This window comes from Odocoileus virginianus, chromosome 31 (assembly GCF_023699985.2).
Source record: "Odocoileus virginianus isolate 20LAN1187 ecotype Illinois chromosome 31, Ovbor_1.2, whole genome shotgun sequence".
Taxonomy (NCBI): domain Eukaryota; kingdom Metazoa; phylum Chordata; class Mammalia; order Artiodactyla; family Cervidae; genus Odocoileus; species Odocoileus virginianus.
In genome coordinates, this window is record NC_069704.1 from 10,333,777 (window position 1) to 10,352,848 (window position 19,072).

Consider the following 19,072-nt stretch of genomic DNA (forward strand, 5'->3'; position numbering starts at 1 on the left):
ACCTGATGAACTGCAGCACGCCAGGCCTCTCTGTCCATCACCAACACCCAGAGTCCACCAAAACCCCTGTCCATTGAGTCTGTGATGCCATCCAACCATCTCATCCTCTGTCATCTCCTTCTCTCCTGCCCTCAATCTTTCCCAGCATCAGGGTCTTTTTCAAATGAGCCAATCCTTCGCATCAGGTGGCGAAAGTATTGGAGTTTCAGCTTCAACATCAGTCCTTCCAATGAACACCCAGGACTGATCTCCTTTAGGATGGACTGGTTGGATCTCCTTACAGTCCAAGGGACTCTCAAGAGTCTTCTCCAACACCACAGTTCAAAAGCATCAATTCTTCGGCGCTCAGCCTTCTTTATAATCCAACTCTCACATCCATACATGGCCACTGGAAAAACCATAGCCTTGACTAGATGGACCCTTGTGGACAAAGTAATGTCTCTGCTTTTAATATGCTGTCTAGGTTGGTCATAACTTTCCTTCCAAGGAGTAAGCGTCTTTTAATTTCATGGCTGCAATCACCATCTGCAGTGATTTTGAAGCCCAGAAAAATAAAGTCAGCCACTGTTTCCACTGTTTCCCCATTTATTTGCCATGAAGTGATGGGACGGGATGCCATGATCTTAGTTTTCCGAACGTTGAGCCTTAAGCCAATTTTTTCACTCGCCTCTTTCACTTTCATCAGGAGGCTCTTTAGTTCTTCTTCACTTTCTACCATAAGGGTGGTGGCATCTGCATATGTGAGGTTATTGATATTTCTCCCAGCAATCTTGATTCCAGCTTGTGCTTCCTCCAGTCCAGCGTTTCTCATGATGTACTCTGCATACAAGTTAAATAAGCAGGGTGACAATATACAGAGGGACTCCTTTTCCTATTTGGAACCAGTCTGTTGTTCCATGTCCAAGCTCTAACTGTTGCTTCCTGACCTGCATACAGGTTTCTCAAGAGGCAGGTCAGGTGGTCTGGTATTCCCATCTCTTTCATAATTTTCCACAGTTTATATCCACACAGTCAAAGGCTTTGGCAGAGTCAATAAAGCAGAAGTAGATGTTTTTCTGGAACTCTCTTGCTTTTTCAATGATCCAACGGATGTTGGCAATTTGATCTCTGGTTCCTCTGCCTTTTCTAAAGCCAGCTTGAACATCTGGAAATTCACGGTTCACGTATTGCTGAAGCCTGGCTTGGAGAATCTATAAGCTTAGTGCTTATATGTTTAATTAAAGTAGAAAAGTATCCCCGGGATTTGTGTACATTAAGATGCGCAACCCCAAGATGGTTGTTAAAGCTCGCTCTCCGCGTGCCAACCGCAGCTCCGCCTCAGTCCCAACCTAGGTGGGTTCACACTTGCTGGGATGGCGGCTTTTCTGCCCCCAGCGGTCTGCACGGAATAGTTACTTGCGGTGCTAGGGACCCATTCTGTCTCTGCCCCGCCCCTACGTCCCTGCGCGCCCCGCCCCTTTCTGGCCCCGCCCCCGGCCTGCAAGTTCCATGAGCCTCTCTGGCTGCCACTCTTTCGAAAGGAAGTGGCGTATGCATGAGGTTGGCTGTTAAAGTACGAATCACCGTGAGGAGCGGCCGTTGGGTCCAGGCGGGAGGCGGGACTTCCGCTCCATCGTGGGTAAGTCATCGGGAGGCGGAAGAGCAGCGGGGGCTGGAAGGTTGTAGAGTTGTATGTTGAGCTCGAGTTGCGGGTCTTTAAGTGGTCGCGCCCCCTTGGAGAACGCGACCTGACGGCTAGGCGGTCCTGGGCTCTTCCGCCTCGCGGTGAGTAGGGTCGCCTGGCGACACCGGTTATGGAGGTGTGTGGCCCCGGTGCTGACCTGCCGCCGTCCCTTGCCATAGGACAGTGGCTTCCCCGTCAGCGTTGCCTCCCAGCACTCACTCCCCGTGTTGTCCTGGGTCTCAGCCGCAGCCGCTGCGCCAGCCCTCCACGCACGCTCCAGGCACCCTTCTGAGATGCTGGTCCAACCTTGTCACGTCCCTGCTTGACGTCCCCATCACAAGATGGCCCTCTTGTTCCTCCCTTCCTAACCCAGTTTCGCCTGCTCTGTACTTAAGCCGCAGGAGACACCTAACATTATTTTGTTCAAAACCGACATTTGTTTACTAGCTCTTGTCCTTTCGTGCGCATGTTAGAAGGCATACCTCGTCACGCCAGTAGAAGCAGTTCGTCTCTGCTCACAGAGCGTTGTTTACGCCTTGTAAAAAGCGCGTGCTAAACTTTTTTTAGTATGGTTGCTTGAATGAGACTGTGTTTTCCCACTGGATTGTACATTTCATGAGAGCAAGAGTAGGGTCTTGCTCATTTGGGATCTATCCAAGGCCTAGTTCAAAAGCACGAAGTTTAAAACTAATCTCATTCGCACTAACTTCATCACCTTGGGCACAATCTCCCCATTTATAAAGTGGTGATAGATAAAATAGCTAATTTCAGTCATCTTACTTAGTGTAGAGTACAGAGTATATACTGGACAAATATTCGGCTTGTTTCCCTTTTAGGCCTTGAGCAGTATACACAGTAGTTGTTAGGCAGGTATCTTAAATGAATCCAAAGGCACTATAGTTGAGTGATTTTTGCTTCCTAGCCCTGTAATCGCATTGATAGCATCGATTAGTTGATACATTTGGTAGTATTTGGTAAACATAACCTAATGATGTAATTAAAGACAGTAATGCTAACTGTTGGTATCAACATCTGCAAGAATAAACATTTGACTTTCACTCTCTAATTAAGTGGGCTTCCCAGGTGGTGCTAGAGGTAAAGAACCCATCTGACAATGAGGGAGACATAAAGACGATGGTTCCATCCCTGGGTCAGGAAGATCTCCTGGAGTAGGAAATGACAACCCACTCCAGTATTCTTGTCTGGAAAATCCCATGGACACAGGAGCCTGGCAGGCTTTAAGGTCACAGAGTCTAACATGACTGAAGCAACTGAGCCCTCTAATTAACTTGAGGTGTTTGCTTTAAGTTGTGTGCCTTTCAGACATATATTTCTGAAGAGATGAAGATAAGCATGTACACATTATTTTTTACAGGTGTTTGTAAAGTGCTGCCCAGTTACCCCTGAACATAGTTGAAACAGAAAATAGGAAGATGGCAGCAAACCCTTCAGGACAAGGTAAGTGCATCCTGGAATTTCTTTTATTACTAGGAACTTTTCCCCTCAAAGTATTTTGATAGAAAATTTAGCATAGGGCAGTTATTGTAGCCAGGATTAAAAATGAATTGCAAATAGAAAAGACTAGCAAAGTAAAATCTCATATTTGAAGCAATTCCAACATTTTGTTTATACGTCAGTCAGTTCAGTTGCTCAGTCGTATCCGACTCTGCGACCCCATGAACCACAACACGCCAGGCCTCCCTGTCCATCACCAACTCCCAGAGTCTACTCAAACTCATGTCCATCGAGTCGGTGATGCCATCCAACCATCTCATCCTGTGTCGTCCCCTTCTCCTCCTGCCTTCAATCTTTCCCAGCATCAGGGTCTTTTCAAATGAGTCAGTTCTTCACCTCAGGTGGCCAAAGTACTGGAGCTTCAGCATCAGTCCTTTCAATGACTATTCAGTTCTGATTTCCTTTAGGATGGACTGGTTGGATCTCCTTGCTGTCCAAGGGACTCTCAAGAGTCTTCTCCGACACCACAGTTTAAAAGCATCAATACTTTGGCGCTCAGCTTTCTTTATAGTCCAACTCTCACATCTGTACATGACTACTGGAAAAACCATAGCTTTGACTAGATGGACCTTTATTGGCAAAGTAATGTCTCTGCTTTTTAATATGCTATCTAGGTTGGTCATAACTTTTCTTCCAAGGAACAAATGTCTTTTCAGTTCATGGCTGCAGTCACCATCTGTAGTGATTTTGGGGCCCCCAAAAATGAAGTCTATCACAGTTTCCACTGTTTCCCCATCTGTTTGCCATGAAGTGATGGGACCAGATGCCACGATCTTAGTTTTCTGAATGTTGAGTTTTAAATCAGATTTTCACTCTCCTGTTTCACTTTCATCAAGAGGCTCTTTATTTCTTCTCTTTCTGCCATAAGGGTGGTGTCATCTGCATATCTGAGGTTATTGACACTTCTCCTGGCACTCTTGATTCCAGCTTGTGCTTCATCCAGTCCAGCATTTCTCATGCTATACTCTGCATATAAGTTAAATAAGCAGAGTGACAATATAAAGCCTTGACATACTGCTTTCCCAATTTGGAACCAGTCTGTTGTTCCATGTCCAGTTCTAACTGTTGGCTTCTTGACCTGTATCGATTTCTCCGGTTAGGTGGTCTGGTATTCCCATCTCTGTAAGAATTTTCCAGAGTTTGATGTGGTCCACACAGTCAAAGGCTTTGGCATAGTCAATGAAGCAGAAGTAGATGTTTTTATGGGACTCTCTTGCTTTTTAAATGATCCAGCAGATGTTGGCAATTGATCTCTGGTTTTTCTGTCTTTCCTAAATCCAGGTTGAATATCTAAATCCTGTATTTTAATCTGTGTTAATATTGCTTACATTGTAAACCTTAGGTCCTCCTCTGACATTTCTTCTCTTACTTTCTTACTTGAGATCAGAACCACTTTTAAAGAAGTTAATATTGTCATTGGGCCATATCCATGCCTTTATTTTCATTTGCTTGAAAAACTTTCCATACACATTTCATCTGTATTAAGAGCTCCCTAAAGCAAATCAAGTTAGATACATCCCAAGTAAGGAGTTTTTGTTTAGTTTAAAAGTAAGTTTTCAAAAGCAAAGTTTAATCTCCAGAAAGTATTCAGTTCCACCTTGTAAGTGAAAATTACAGATTTATAAACCTACTTGAAAAATTGAAACAAACTTCCCTTTTCCTCTCCATACCAAAATTAAGTGTCCATTTGACAGATCTTATTTTTAAATTAATCTTGGTCATGTTTCATTTTAAACGTCATATAAACATGTTTGTGTCCAGCTCACACTCACTATACTGTCTGTGAGAATCATCCATGTTGTGCCATGTATCAATTGTTCATTCTTTTTTATTGCAGACTAGTATTCCATTGCATGAATTTACCACAGTTTCCTTATTCATTTTCCTTTTTGGAGACTTTGGGGTTCTATCAGTTTGGGTCATTGTGAATAAAGCTGCTTCGAATATTTGTCAGTCTTTTTGCAGATATTTGGATAAATAGCTAGGAGTGGAGTGTACTTTACATTCCCTCTAGTAAAGTGTGATAATTCTAGTTGCTCCATATAGAGCACTGTTGGTCTTTTCAATTTTAGCCATTTTAGAGGGTGTAAAGTGACATCTCATTGTGGTATTAGCTTTCATTTCCCTGATGACAAATGTTGGGCACTTTATAATGTGCTTATTGGCCATCGCAAATCTTTGTTAAGTGTTTGGTCAGACTTCCTTTTGCTCATTTTTTTAAAAATTGGGTTATTTTTATTATCGGGTTTTTTTTTAAGAGTCTAGATACAGGTTCTGTGTCACTGCTAATTACATCACCTAAATCAATCACTTTGGAGTTGGTTTCTGTTGACTGCATTTTTTTTTTTTGAGTATGGGTCACATTTTTCTTTTTCGTACTGTAAGTCAAAGTCGCTCAGTCATGTCCGACTTTTTGTGACCCCATAGACTGTACAGTCCATGGAATTCTCTAGGCCAGAATACTGGAATGGGTAGCTTTTCCCATCTCCAGGGGACCTTCCCAACCCAGGGATCGAACCCAGGTCTCCCACATTGCAGGTGGATACTTTACCAGCTGAGCCACAAGGGAAGCCCAAGTTTCTTACTAAGTGATTTGTTATGAAATCCTGGGTACTATGACTAATACATTACAGAGTCCGTGGATTCTGTTATATTCCTCTGAAATGTGATTTTTGTTCTATCAGATGGCTTGGCTCAACTCATACTCCAAACAAACTCTTGTCTCCTTTACGTTGGGCTACAGCAGCTGAAATCTTGCTCACTTTTTTTTTTTAATCTTAAACAATAGTCTTTATTTTTACACAAGGCAGTAAAATGGGGCAGTTCCTCAAAGGGTACTTGGAATTAGAAAATCCATCCTGGGTGTGAAAGTTTTAGTTGCTAAGTTGCGTCCAACACTTTGTGACCCCATGGACTTCAGCCTGCCAGGCTCCTCTGTTCATGGGGTTTTCTAGGCAAGAATACTGGAGTGAGTTCCCATTTCCTTCTCCAGGGAATGCTTCCCAGGATTGAATCTGAGTCTTCTGCCTTGGCAGGCAGATTCTTTACCACCAAGCCACCTGGGAAGCCCTTTCCAGAAGTGTGGTATTGTAAAAAACTAGCTGTGGTGACAGCTTTACTGGGTATAACCAGCTAATACAGTTCTGTTCTCTCAAATGTCTAAGAGTGACTTGTGTGTTCTGTGGACTCATTACAGGTCAGCATTCCCCTGTGGTCTCTGACCTCTTCTTTTCAACAGGTTATAGGGATTCAGATTAAAATTTGAACCAAAATGAAACTAAGAGAAATGCATTTTGGAGAGAAAATATGCTTCTCAAAGTCACACCATGAAGTCCAAATGAAAACAAAATATATATTTTTATCCTTCTGTTGTAATAGCACAGATATTCGAGATTTATAATTTTTTTAAGCAGTTGGAATAAAGCACAATCATTTTTACTGTTGCCTTTGATTGATCCATAGTCAAATCCACTATGAAACATCCCCTAGACAGAAACAAATTTAGATTAGTTCTTTGACTTTTGTTGCTCTTTTGTCAGTGATTTTTTTGGTGTCATGAGCTGCTGCTATTAGACACCAGCAGAGGGAGTCCATATCATGTTCTGTAGACTCCAAGACTCTCAGGGAAAATAAACTATTTATTTGGAGCTACCGCATTTTACTCTTTATGTTAAATTACTTCTGTACTGTTTATGTGTATTGGAACTACTTATTATAAAGATTGAAGACAAAGTTCCATAATTATCTTACAATAATAACTGAAAGAATAATGACTTTTATGAAAATCTTCATCTGTGTGGTGTGATTTGTTAATGTCTCTACTGTAGGGGATGGGCGATCTTTTAGATCTAGCAGTTTATCATACTATAGTAGCAATCTGAATTGCTCAATTTCACAAGCTCTTGGCAGACAGTTACTGAAGTCTCTCATTTCACCTTAGCATTCATCATAGTGTGGAACATTTGATGGGTTCATAATAATTATTTGATTGATAAGTAACATTTTGAGAATTTAATATGTAGAGGCAGATTGTCAAACTGGAATTTGGCCAAGATACCATTCCTGTGGAAAGAGGCTCTCATGACTGGTAAATATCAGAGTCCTGTGATCATGTGTTGGCAGTTGGGAGATTGGTCTAACCTGATTTCAGCTACACAGAGAAACCTGGTGAAAAACTAAGTAACATCCTAGTTCTTTTAATTCTTTTATAGTTATCTCATAATGCTTCGAGTAATAACTGTAATTCCTGCAATCCAGTGATGGGAACTATTGATTTGGGGCCTCTTTGGATGTTCTTAGCTGTGATTTCAGGATGCTGTATAGGACTGGAGTAGCATAGCTCCTGGGAGGTGTCTTGGTGACCTCAGACCCAAGTACCTAAACCATCTATGGTCCAGAAGGAAAGCAAATTTACCCTTCAGGCTTGTAGTAAGGTATGCTACCTCTCAATTAAGAATTTTTCCTAGTGATGCATAAAAATCACCTTAAAATTCTTGTATTTGTACCTTTCTTAAAGATGAGTGTGTGGATGCAAAGACACAATTTTTTTTTAAATAACAGATATGTTTATTATTACATGTCTGCAAAGACACAATTTGGAGTTGGTTTTTTAAAGCTAGATTTTTAAGTAAATAAAGCTAGATTTCTTTTTGTCTCATTTTTTATTGCCAAGGCAAAGGCACTACAGTAGTTTTCTGATGCTGGAATTGATCTATAGGCCCAGGTTCAAATAGGAATGAAACTGAATTGAGGCAGAGTGTTATGTGATCTAGAGTGAGATTGTTTGTATAGTAAAAGAGAGCTTGTGATCCCCAGGTCCATTCAGACTGACCTGGGAGGCCAGTCATGTGAGTGTAACCTAGAAAGCTATACTAATCAGTTGTACCCTTTGTAATAGAAACCTGTTTACTGAAAGAGAATTGTCAGAATGGGGCTGACAAGAATCTAGTGAGGAGACTTCCCTGGTAGTCCAGTGGCTAAAACTCTGGGCTCCCAATGCAGGGGGCCCAGGTTCGATCCCTGGTCAGGGAACTAGATCCCACATGCCTCAACTAAGGCTCAGCACAACCAAATAAATAAATGAAAAAAAATTTTTTTTTAAGAATCTAGTGAGGTTAACAATCGAAATGATAGAGAACACTAAGTGATAATAAAAGTAATAGCTAGTATTTAGTAAGCATTGGAAGGACTGGTGTTGAAGCTGAAACTCTTTAATACTTTGGCCACCTGATGTGAAGAGCTGACTCATTTGAAAAGACCCTGACACTGGGAAAGATTGAGGGCATGAGGAGAAGGGGACGACAGAGGATGAGATGGTTGGATGGCATCACCGACACAATGGACATGGGTTTGGGTGGACTCCAGGAGTTGGTGATGGACAGGGAGGCCTGGCGTGCTGCAGTTCATGGGGTCGCAAAGAGTTGGACATGACTGAGTGAACTGAACTGAACCACGTGGCAGACAGTATGCTAGGTATTTTATTTATATTTACTATATTTCATGTAACCATCCTTCAAAGTTGTCATTGTTATGCCCATCGATCCTGCATAGTGAGGTAATTTTCCCAATATTAAATAGTAACTGGTAGTACTGAGATGAGAACCCAAATTGAATCTGTGCCCAAGTTCCCTGTTGATTGTTTCCCACACTGCACTTTTGCTGTGGGTTAGAACACTCTAATTATAGCATCCAAGAAAAATTGGGAGCTCTAGACTAGGGGCAAAAGATCTCATTTTTATTTTTGTATCTCTTATGCATCTGTTATTAAGCAGAAAATCCTTACTATGAACTCTAAAATAAAATATAAAATGTAAAAATACTAAAACTATTTATTATAAATAAGCTCAGGGAAATGAGTTTATCTGTAAGAGGAAAAGGAAAATGAGTGAGGAGGAAAGGGTGATTCAAGCAGAAGAGATTTCATCATCTTATTTAGCCACTGATGAAGACAAGGAACCTCAATGGATAGAAAAAGAGGCAGTAGCTTAAAAGGGTAAGTGCTTGGGGTCTCAGAGAGAAAGAACTTGAACACAGGGAGATCACCTGAGCAGACATCAGGGCTTATTCTTTTCCTTGATCTGTTTTCAGTAAATTCTAAAAGGTGGCTAAAAGTTGAATAATTTTTTTAAAGAGTTGAATAATTTTTAATCTTGCAAGTTATAGGAAGTGTTTGCCATTAACTAGCTATCTAGAAGACCAGATACTGCTACTAACTAATTCATGTTAATAATGTTATATTTTTTATTCTGCCAAGATCTAGACTCAGGCAGTCTCTCCTGAATTAGTATAAGCTTGAACCACTGAATACATTTTATGTATCATTAAGGAGGCAGAATAATTCTGCCTGCCTACCCTCCAAAAAATTGGCAACTTGCTCCAATATTCTTGCCTGGAAAATTCCATGGACAGAGGAGCCTGGCGGGCTACAGTCCATGGGGTCGCAAAGAGTTGAACATGACTGAACATACACATACACACACACACACACCAAAAAACACCCACATCACACCCACACCCGCACACACACCAAAAAACACCCACATCACACCCCCACACACACACACCAAAAAACACCCACATCATAACCCCCGGGACCTGTGACTTGTTACCTTACATGGCAGACAGAATTTTGCCCCTGTGGTTAATTAAGGTTAAGGGCCTTGAGATGGAAAGGTTATCCTAGATTATCCAGGTGGGTCTATTTTAGTCACTTGAGTCTTTAAAAGCAGGGAGCTTTTCCCTGGCTGTGTCAGAGAGAAATGACCACAGAAGAAGGGTTAGAGGGTGCAATATTGTTGACTTTGCAGTGGGAGAAAGGGGACCACAAGCCAGGGAACTCAGGCAGGTCTGAGTTCTGATGGAACTCATCGTGTCTGATGGAGAAAGGCAGGGAAATTCTCTCTTAGAGCGTCCAGAAACGAATTGCAGCTCTTGATTTTAGCCCAGTGAGATTACTGACCTGTAGAACGGAAAGAGAATAGATTCTTGTTGCTTTAAGCCATTAAGTTTGTCGTCATTTTTTTTTAACAGCAGCAATAGAAATAATGTACCATTTAACTACATGAGCCAGAAACCTCAGAATCATCCCTGACACCTTATTCCTTATTCCTTACTTCATGTTGACTCTCTCATTGTCCGGTGGGTTTAACCACCTAAAAAGCTCTTGGGTGTGTCATGTCTGTTCACCTCTCTGGCCATAAACAACCTCTCATCTCTAGCTTGTTCTGCTGGCTCTTTTCCTCTTATCTAGTCTGTTCTCAACCTTGTAGCTTCCGTGATCTTTCTACCAGGGGCGGGGTTATTTTGTCCCTCCATCCCTAAGTAAATGAATTAATCTCACAGTTCAGCTCAAGCATTCCTTCTGGGGGAGACTGCTGTGACACTGCTCCCCTCCTTCCAGTCTCAGTCAGGCTGACTCAACATTGAGTCCTACAGTGATTGTTGAACATGCTTGTAGAACTCTATTTCTTTATTTCAGACTGCTCATCTTAGACTCCAGTTATACATTCATCTGTGTCATTATTTGATAATCTCTATCTTCACTGGAATGTTTTAAGAACCATGAGAGCTAGAATGAAGTCAAGTTGTGACACATCATTACATTCTTAGCATCTGCCTTAGTGCCTGTATGTATGTCATTTATACACAATAAATAACTTAAAACATGTTAAACTAATGGTTTATTAGTAAACCAATAAACTAACTGGAGGAATGGACTCCTCCAGGACTAAACAGCTGGTTGGTTTTTGAGGCCGGGACACCCTGAGCAGCTTGCAGGGTCTCAGTTACCCGATCAGGGGTCGGGCGGCGGCCACGGCGGCCAGAGTGCGCAGTGCTGACAGTGGGCCACCAGGGGGCCTCCCCTGAACAGCTGTCTTAGGATGATGTAGTTTGATTTACTGTAGAGTTGTGAAGAGTATATAGCTTGTAAGATAACTACTTGAAAGAATTTGAATTTTTAAAATATCCTTAAAAATAATCATTGTTATGAAAGCAGTATAATAACTGTAATTGGAAAGTAGATTATCCATAATCCCACTTATCAAACAGTAATTTTCATTCTTTAGTTTTAGATTTTTTTCAATAAAAAGATTTCCTATTAGTCCTTGTTTAAGTGTCATAGAACTATTCACACAAAGTGAATTATTATCTGTTAGGGTTTAAGTGCAATTTGATGTAATGCTAGTTACTCCAGAATATTTTTAGTGACACAGAAATGTGTAGTATTAAAATGTTTTTATAAATGAATGTGGAAATGAAAGTACATATGATTGTGAATGGAGACAGAGTTATAGTTCTAAAAGTGGAACTTTTAGAGTGTGCTGCATTATTATAAAATAATTTTACTAGGAAAAAGTTTAGTTATAAAGAAATAGTAAGTACTTCCTACTGTACATGAGATATGTTTTATTACCTTCATGCTTCTAAGAATGTAAAAGTTACCTTTAACTTTAAAATACATGTAAAATAACATAAAAGTAAAATGCTGAATTATGGCAAGAGATAGTTTGTGTTAAAAAACAGTTCATGTAGTGATTGTAATAGAAGTTAACTTTTATATATCTATGCCTTTGAGTTAAGTTTGTGCAAACCTTGACAGTGGGAGAATCCTGCTTTAGAAAATTATACTTAACTACTTCACATAACACACCTTCCCGGGTGGCTCAGTGGTAAAGAATCTGCCAGCCAATGTAGGAGACTCAGGTTCAATCCCTGGATTGGGAAGATCCCCTGGAGGAGGAAATGGCAACCTGCTCCAGTAATCCGGCCTGAAAAATCCCACAGACAGAAGAGCCTGGAGGGCTATAGTTCATATGGTCGCAAAGAGCCAGACATAACTGAGCGATTAAGCATAACACACTTCACGTAACAAATAGACTACCTAGTTTTTTGCCTTAAGTTTCAAATTTGAAATAAGCTATTATTGTTACTTAAGTTCTGTTGACTATATATGTCTATAATATAGTAAATGTTTTGTGCAAAAACTGACATATAAATTATTTTTGAAAACTCAAGAAGGAAGTACAATTTTTGGACATCAGACAAGATCAGAAAATAAGAGCCTAATAGACCTGACCGTAGCCTTTCCCTTTCAGTTATGTTCTATTTCTCTCCCAGAACTGTTTGCTAGTCAGTTGCAATTCTTTGACTTGTTCCTTGAAAGGCTGTGTGTGTCATTTCTGAATGAAAGCAGTTGAGAAAAAGAAATACTGTTTTGACCTGAGTATATCTAGTACTTTTCATGCTTTCCACTTCCATGAAAGAGGCATTCATAAAGACTCCTAAAACTGAGAACTAAGAAAATCTCCACTTCAGAGATTGACTGAGCAAGATGGAGACTGGTCCCTGCAGAATCTGGGGCCACAGAGATTTAAGAAACAGATGCTGTTAGCCATCTTTGGTGATTAAAATTCTGTAGAACTAAGTCTTAAAAGTCCTCAGTCAGTATTATACTTTGCTTTTATCTGCATATAATGCTGTTACAGTTGGTTGAAAACAGGCAATAGAGAGACAGGGAAAACTGCTTACTAGTAGTTCATTATCATGTTAGAGAATAAAATTTTGCTTTCTGGATTTCTAGGTAGCCTAGACTTATAAAATAGCTCTAATCTGTTTTCTTTCTTTCTCATTCCCCACCCCCTCTCTTATTTTAGGTTTTCAAAACAAAAATAGAGTTGCAATCTTGGCAGAACTGGACAAAGAAAAAAGAAAATTACTAATGCAGAACCAATCTTCAACAAATCATCCTGGAGCTAGGTATAGAAGAATAATCTGGTTTTTATATTTAGTGATATAAAAAGTATCTTGGACAGAACTAAAATTGGTTGGCAGTGATTTGTTTCTTTAACATTGGAATTTAATATGTGAAGTTTTATTTCCTAGTTGGATTTGAAAAAATTAGATTTTAAAAATTGATTAGATTTTAAATATTTTAATTCTAATCAGAATATTTAATTTTCTTTACAGCCTACTTTCAAAAAAAGAAAAGAGTTTTGTGTTTTTTGGCTGTTGTTATTCATGAAATTATTGTTAATGTCCCACTTTTTAAGCATTATGCCAAGTAGGTAAAATGGAGGTAGCTTAATGATCTTTATTTCATTTCTGCCATCTTAAATCTCTTCCCTGATAGCCATTATTCCATTCGGCCACCACCTTAACTTCCCCTTCTCTCTTTCAGGCAGATCTCTGAAAGGAGTTGTCTGTACCTACTCATCTTTGCTCGCTCACTTATTGACTCCTTAGCCCACTACAGTCTGACTTCCAGGCCTCCCCACCCTAGCCCCAAAGAACAGATTGGAGCCTAGGTCACTTGTAACTTCCTTGTAGCTAAATCTGGTGAACCAAAGCCCTTTTCTTGTTAGACTGCTTAGCATTATTTGAAACCACTGATTTCTTCCTTTTTAAAAATTTAAATGTAGTTACTGTGCAATATTATGTTAGCTTCAGGTTCGCTGCATAATGATTTGACATCTGCAAACATTGTGGTCTGATCACTACAGTAAGTAACCATCTGTCACCACACAAAGTTATTACAGTGTTGTTGATCATATTTCTTATGCTGCATATTACATTCCTATGACCTCTTTATTTTCTAATGGGTTCGTGCCTCTTAATCCCCTTTACTTGTTTATCCCACCTCACACCCCTCCCCTCTGTTAACCACCTGTTTATCTGTGAGTCTGTTTTATTTTTTTATTATTATTGGTTAATTTTTTGTTTTAATTTTTATTGGTGTATACTTGATACACAATATTGTGTTAGATTCAGGTATATAGAAGTCTGTTTTTGTTTTGTTTTTTAGATTCCACATTATAAGTGAGCTCATATGGTATTTGCCATCACAAATGACAAGCTTTTTATTTTTTTTATTCCATTGTATACAGCTCCCTCCCTCCTTAAAATACTCTTCTTGGCTTCCATTCATTCACTGTTACACCGTCTTGGTGTCTATTTTAGACATTTCTCCACTGCCTGTCTCTTGAATGTTGGTATTCCTCCGAGTTCTGTTCTAGACCCGGTTGCCCAGTGTGCGTCTTTTCACTGGACAGCTGCATCCACTTTCACAGCCTGTTCTTTATGTGCTGATAACTCTGACACACTCACATCTCTAGCCCATTCCTCTCTCAAGTACCAGACTGCCTCCTGGACATCTGCACTTTGATGTCCTACAGGCATTTCACACTTGGGGTGTGTTCCACACTGACCGTATTCTTGGCTTACTTGTTACCATGAGTGGTATAGATCTACTAGTAATCAAAGTCAGAAATGTGAACTTTATTATTCCCTCTCACTTCCGTCTCCAAGCATTTATCATTCACTTATGTTTAATTTCCTGGCCTAGGAATCGGATTTCTTGATTTCTTTCACAAGGCTGTACATGTCCTGGTACCTGCCTTCCTTCCTAGACTCATTTTTTGACAACCCACTTCTCCCCTCTCCAGCCCTGACCTCCAGTCCTACTGAACCATAAATTTCTTCAAATGTTTCAGGTTTGAACCCTGCCTTCATATGCCCTACCATCTGCTTGAAATAGTCAGCTGTTTAGTTTTCATCATAAATGTAACTTTATGATAGACCAGAGTACGTCAAATCAGTTTGAAAGCAGAAGACCAAAAATCTTTGATAAAAAGGAGATAATCTGAAGCTCTAGTAAATAATATGGGCATTTCCATATAAATTAATGTAAACAGGAAAAAAGACTTATTCAGGAAGTTTGTGGGGTTTTTTTTGTAAATAATTCCTATATAGAATATCTAATGAAAAATGTGATTCAGACGTAAAGGAGTCTCTAAATAGTCAAGTAACTAAGATTCCCACTTTAGCATTGCGCTCTCGAGACCCGCTCTCAACAAGGACTTCCGGGACCACGCTGAGCAGCAGCATATTGCAGCCCAGCAGAAGGCAGCTTTGCAGGTGAGAAAAGTGTGACTGACATTCTTGTCTCACCGGAGACTTCCTGGGGCTTGGAAAACAGCACAGTTCTTATTTTGTATTTCAGTGGAGCAATCTCAGTAAAAATGTCCCGTACATAATTGCAGTGGTTTGCTGACATTCAGTCATGCCCAGAGGATTTGAAGGACCAATGAAAGTGTTACAGGAGTAATGAAAGTATCTTTTATGGCATTGACGTGGTCATGATTGACTCTTGGCTGCACCTGGCAAGAGACTGCTCGTGCACAAAAGGATATTTGGACGGCCTGAATGAGCTCAAGAAGTTGAACTGGCTGGCTAGTTTAATAGTACACATATATTTTTCAAATTGGTCATGCCATTGCGTCCTTTGACAGTCTTACTGATTTATTGTTGCTTGGATTCTTTTTTTAATGGTCAGCATATCTGTTTTGGGTGGTGCTAGTGGTCAAGAACCCACCTGCCAATGCAGGAGACATAAGAGACAAAGGTTTGATCCCAGAGTTGGGAAGATCCTCTGGAGGAGGGCATGGCAACCCATTCCAGCATTCTTGCCTGGAGAATCCCATGGACAGAGGAGCCTGGTAGGCTGTAGTCTGTAGGGTCGCAAAGAATTGGACATGACTGAGCAAGACTTAACTCTTAATATGGAAATCTGACAACCCATCATCTTAAAAAAATTGACTGTGATGAACAGTTTTGGTATTTCATTGATCTTGGATAATTTAAGATTCTCAGAGATTCTGGACAAGACATCATTACTGATGCTTTCAAGCCTTAGAATCTCAGAATTGCAAGGGACATTACATTAAAGATCATCTCCCTTTAGACCACGTATAAACAGTCCTTTGTTTAGTGACAAAGGACATCACTGGTGGTTTTGTTATTTACATTCCAGCATTCTCTACAAAATGTTGGCATCTTAATCACCAGTAATCAGCTGCCTTCCCCCTTCTCCTTCCAACTTCTGCCCTTTCTCACTCCTGCTTTATTGACCAAGAGCAGAGCACCCTGGGACCTTGTTGATAGTTTTCCTCCCCACTTCCAGGAACAAAGTAATTCACGTCTTTGACTCAATGATTGACTAATGAGAACCACAAGGAAGAGAGTAGGGAGGATAAGTTAGTACCTGGTGTAACTTGTTAATGTGAATTCTTTATTATTGTAGATCTTCTGTGTATTTAAACAAAATTAGCAGCAGCAGAACTGGCTTTTAAAACAAATTTGGTCTTAAGCACTAGGAAAGGGTAAGTAATTTTAATGCCTTGGTTGAAGAACTGTGACTCTTAATAACTAAATTGCCTTTTTTTCTTTTTTTTTTTTTTAAACTTTCTTAGCATGCACATGCACATTCATCAGGATACTTCATAACTCAAGATTCTGCATTTGGGAATCTCATTCTTCCTGTTTTACCTCGCCTTGACCCAGAATGAAGAAAATATTTGTAACAGAAGTGACTTGGTAACATCAGATGCCAAAGCCACTAACATTCAGTGCTGTACAAACCGTGACTTTCAGAAGTTTGGTGGACTTTTTTATATATTTTGTTTCTTTAAAAGAAAGATAAGTGAAAGCAAAAAAAGGAGAATGACCAGGATGATGAAAGCTCTGGAAGCTGTATTATCTGGGAACTGATGCTGCTGCTCAGGACTATAATCTGTGTGTAAGGCAGTTTGATTTTTAATTCTGAATCAGACCCCAAAGTGGATGTGGTCACACAACCCACCTCCCAAACTAGTTGGACTGAATATATCATGTCTGCAGTAGACTTTCAAGAACCATTTAAAGTACTTTATGAACAAATGAGGGTGCTTTTTAAAAATGTGAACCAGTAGGCTTAAGTTACATTCACATTTGCTGTTTATAGAATTGATATCAGTGTACCTTTTGTGTTTATAGTCATCATATCCTAAAATATCCTTTAACTGGTAACTAGTTTGCCTATTCTCAATTTTAAAAGAAAACCCGAGATGCGAGTAAATTACCTGCCAGTCGTAAATACCTTTTATAAATCTATGCCGCTGTAAATTATGTGACTAAATGCTATTAAAAACAATAAGAAATACAGTTGTAAATATTGTACATGCTCTTATTTAGTGTCACTACATAAATGGTGGCCTGAACAGTTTTATTGCCCATTTTTGCTCTAATCAGAAACAAAGTTGCGCCCCTTTTCTGTTAAAGAGAAAAGAATTAGGTCAAGCAAGTTTCTCAACATGATGCATCTTTAAACAGAATCCAGGATGCTTACTTAAATATGCAGTCCCCACAACTGACCTTAGTCCTACGGAATTAGTGTCTCTAATTCAAAATAAAGTCTGAAAATCATGGCCTAGAGAATTCAGTGTTCTTGATATCTAAAAATCCATACATATGTAGGTCCCTGAACCTTAGAGGTCATTTAGCTAATGGTATTTTTTTTTTACTTTTAATAGGATTGAAATTATGTTTTGTACTGTATCACAGATATAGTATTTTCCATAACTGACCTCATCTTGGCCTTAAGCCCCCATCCTCTCTGGTGGTAGGATGAGATTTTAAGCTGGAAGTTACAGTTTGAGTCAAGAAATAGACAAAGTTCATGTCCCTTTTTGAACAGATTCTCCTTCCTTCCCTTAGGCATTTGTTCCAGGCACTCAGCCCCATCTCACCCAAACTGTACGAAGCAGGAGTGGGCAGTTGTAGATAGGGCTGTGCCATTTAGATTCTCTCTGTGGAGAACTGGGACTGGTTGCCTCATCTGGGTGAGTTGGCAGCTGTCCGCATTGTAACGGTCCCCGTTACGGCAGAGGCGCCCTTTCTCCTACCGCTGGCGAGCGCCCGGGCCTTTGCCTCTGCCTGTCTCCGGCTCACGCAGCCAGCCTTGGCCCTCCTTGTCCTCATTTTCTTGAATTGATGTAAGTTACTTCTGTGCAATCCCTGAGCCACTGGCATCATTCTAAATCTACTGATGCTGGGGAGATAACATTTTTGGATTGAATAGTTTTTATACTATTGGTGCTTCTACCAAACATGTAACTTTTATAACCTGGGTGAAAAGATCTTTTTCCCAGTGGTATCTTTTCTGGTCTCAGCCCTTTAAATAGATACTGCCTTTTTAAACATCTGACTCTTCCAGTCCTGACTAGTAAGCACTTCCTCCATGCCTTTCCTTACAACTCCAGTTCAGTTCCATGTGTATTCACTAATGCCTGCCCTGTAAAGCACTGTGGTTTAAGGGGAAGGGGTGAGTTGAGACCTGCTCTTAAAGAAGCCGCAGTGCAGGGAGCCCACTCTGATACAGCAGCGAGGAAGCAGCGTCCAGCGCGTGGCCCGGGAGCGGGAAACCTGAGCACGTGCAGTCTAGTCAGGCCTAGAAGTTACTACTGCAATCTGCCCTGGCAGGGCGAGGTCAGCTCCAGGCAGCGCTCAGGATTTCATCATCAAAGTAGGGACTGCAACAGCTGGGAGGACCGCAGCAGATGATGGGGAGGGCGGTAGTGGGCTCCCGTGGTGCTTCCTCGGCTTGCAGGTGAGTGTGGCTGACCCACTTAACCTTAAGACTTACCTGTCACGCTGTCTCCTCTGTAAAAGGGGAAGAATACACACACTGCCTAATTCATAAATTACCTAGACCAGTATTCTTCAGAGTGCAGGTCTCAATACGTTACCAAATTGAGAGGCCAACTAAATAGCTGAATGGGGTGTGACCGGCTTTTTTCTTTTTTAATAGAAAACATCAGAGTATATGGCATGTACATAGGAGGTTTTGGTTCATGAATCTTCCTTTTCTGTGCATTTGTGAGTTTACTTACTTTATCATATGCTCCACCTGCATGTAAGGTCTTTGAGAGCAAGGGCTTTTGTTCTTACTTCCTACCTGTTTACTACTGTAGTCTGCTGAGAATAGTATTTAGCATATAGTAGGTGGTCAGTACTTAAAGGAATGAATGAATATGACCTGGATTCTGATGTAAAGGGTATTTTTTTTTTTATACTATGAGT

At 40.4% G+C, this 19,072-nt stretch overlaps 2 protein-coding genes across 2 annotated transcripts in view; one reads left to right on the forward strand and one right to left on the reverse strand.

The window, feature by feature from the left end:
* Positions 1-1,624: 1,624 nt before the first annotated feature.
* On the forward strand, positions 1,625-17,163 carry INIP (INTS3 and NABP interacting protein). The gene is made up of 5 exons (XM_020905349.2): positions 1,625-1,764; positions 3,039-3,121; positions 12,832-12,934; positions 15,001-15,091; positions 16,426-17,163. The coding sequence occupies exons 2-5, from the start codon at positions 3,097-3,099 to the stop codon at positions 16,519-16,521; spliced, it is 315 nt and encodes a 104-aa protein (XP_020761008.1). The 5' UTR covers positions 1,625-1,764; positions 3,039-3,096; the 3' UTR covers positions 16,522-17,163.
* KIAA1958 (KIAA1958 ortholog) overlaps positions 6,980-19,072 on the reverse strand; it is a 155,883-nt gene continuing 143,790 nt past the window's right edge. The window contains exon 4 of the mRNA XM_020905345.2: positions 6,980-10,136. Within this exon, the coding sequence (XP_020761004.2) occupies positions 10,080-10,136 (57 nt within the window). The 3' untranslated portion in view covers positions 6,980-10,079. The remainder of the gene's footprint in view (positions 10,137-19,072) is intronic.

Coding starts and splice junctions, on each gene's coding strand:
- INIP (XM_020905349.2), top strand. CDS start 3,097: ATGGCAGCAAACCCTTCAGGACAAG. Junction 3,122..12,831: donor AGCAAACCCTTCAGGACAAG/GTAAGTGCATCC, acceptor CTCTTATTTTAG/GTTTTCAAAACAAAAATAGA. Junction 12,935..15,000: donor ACAAATCATCCTGGAGCTAG/GTATAGAAGAAT, acceptor TTCCCACTTTAG/CATTGCGCTCTCGAGACCCG.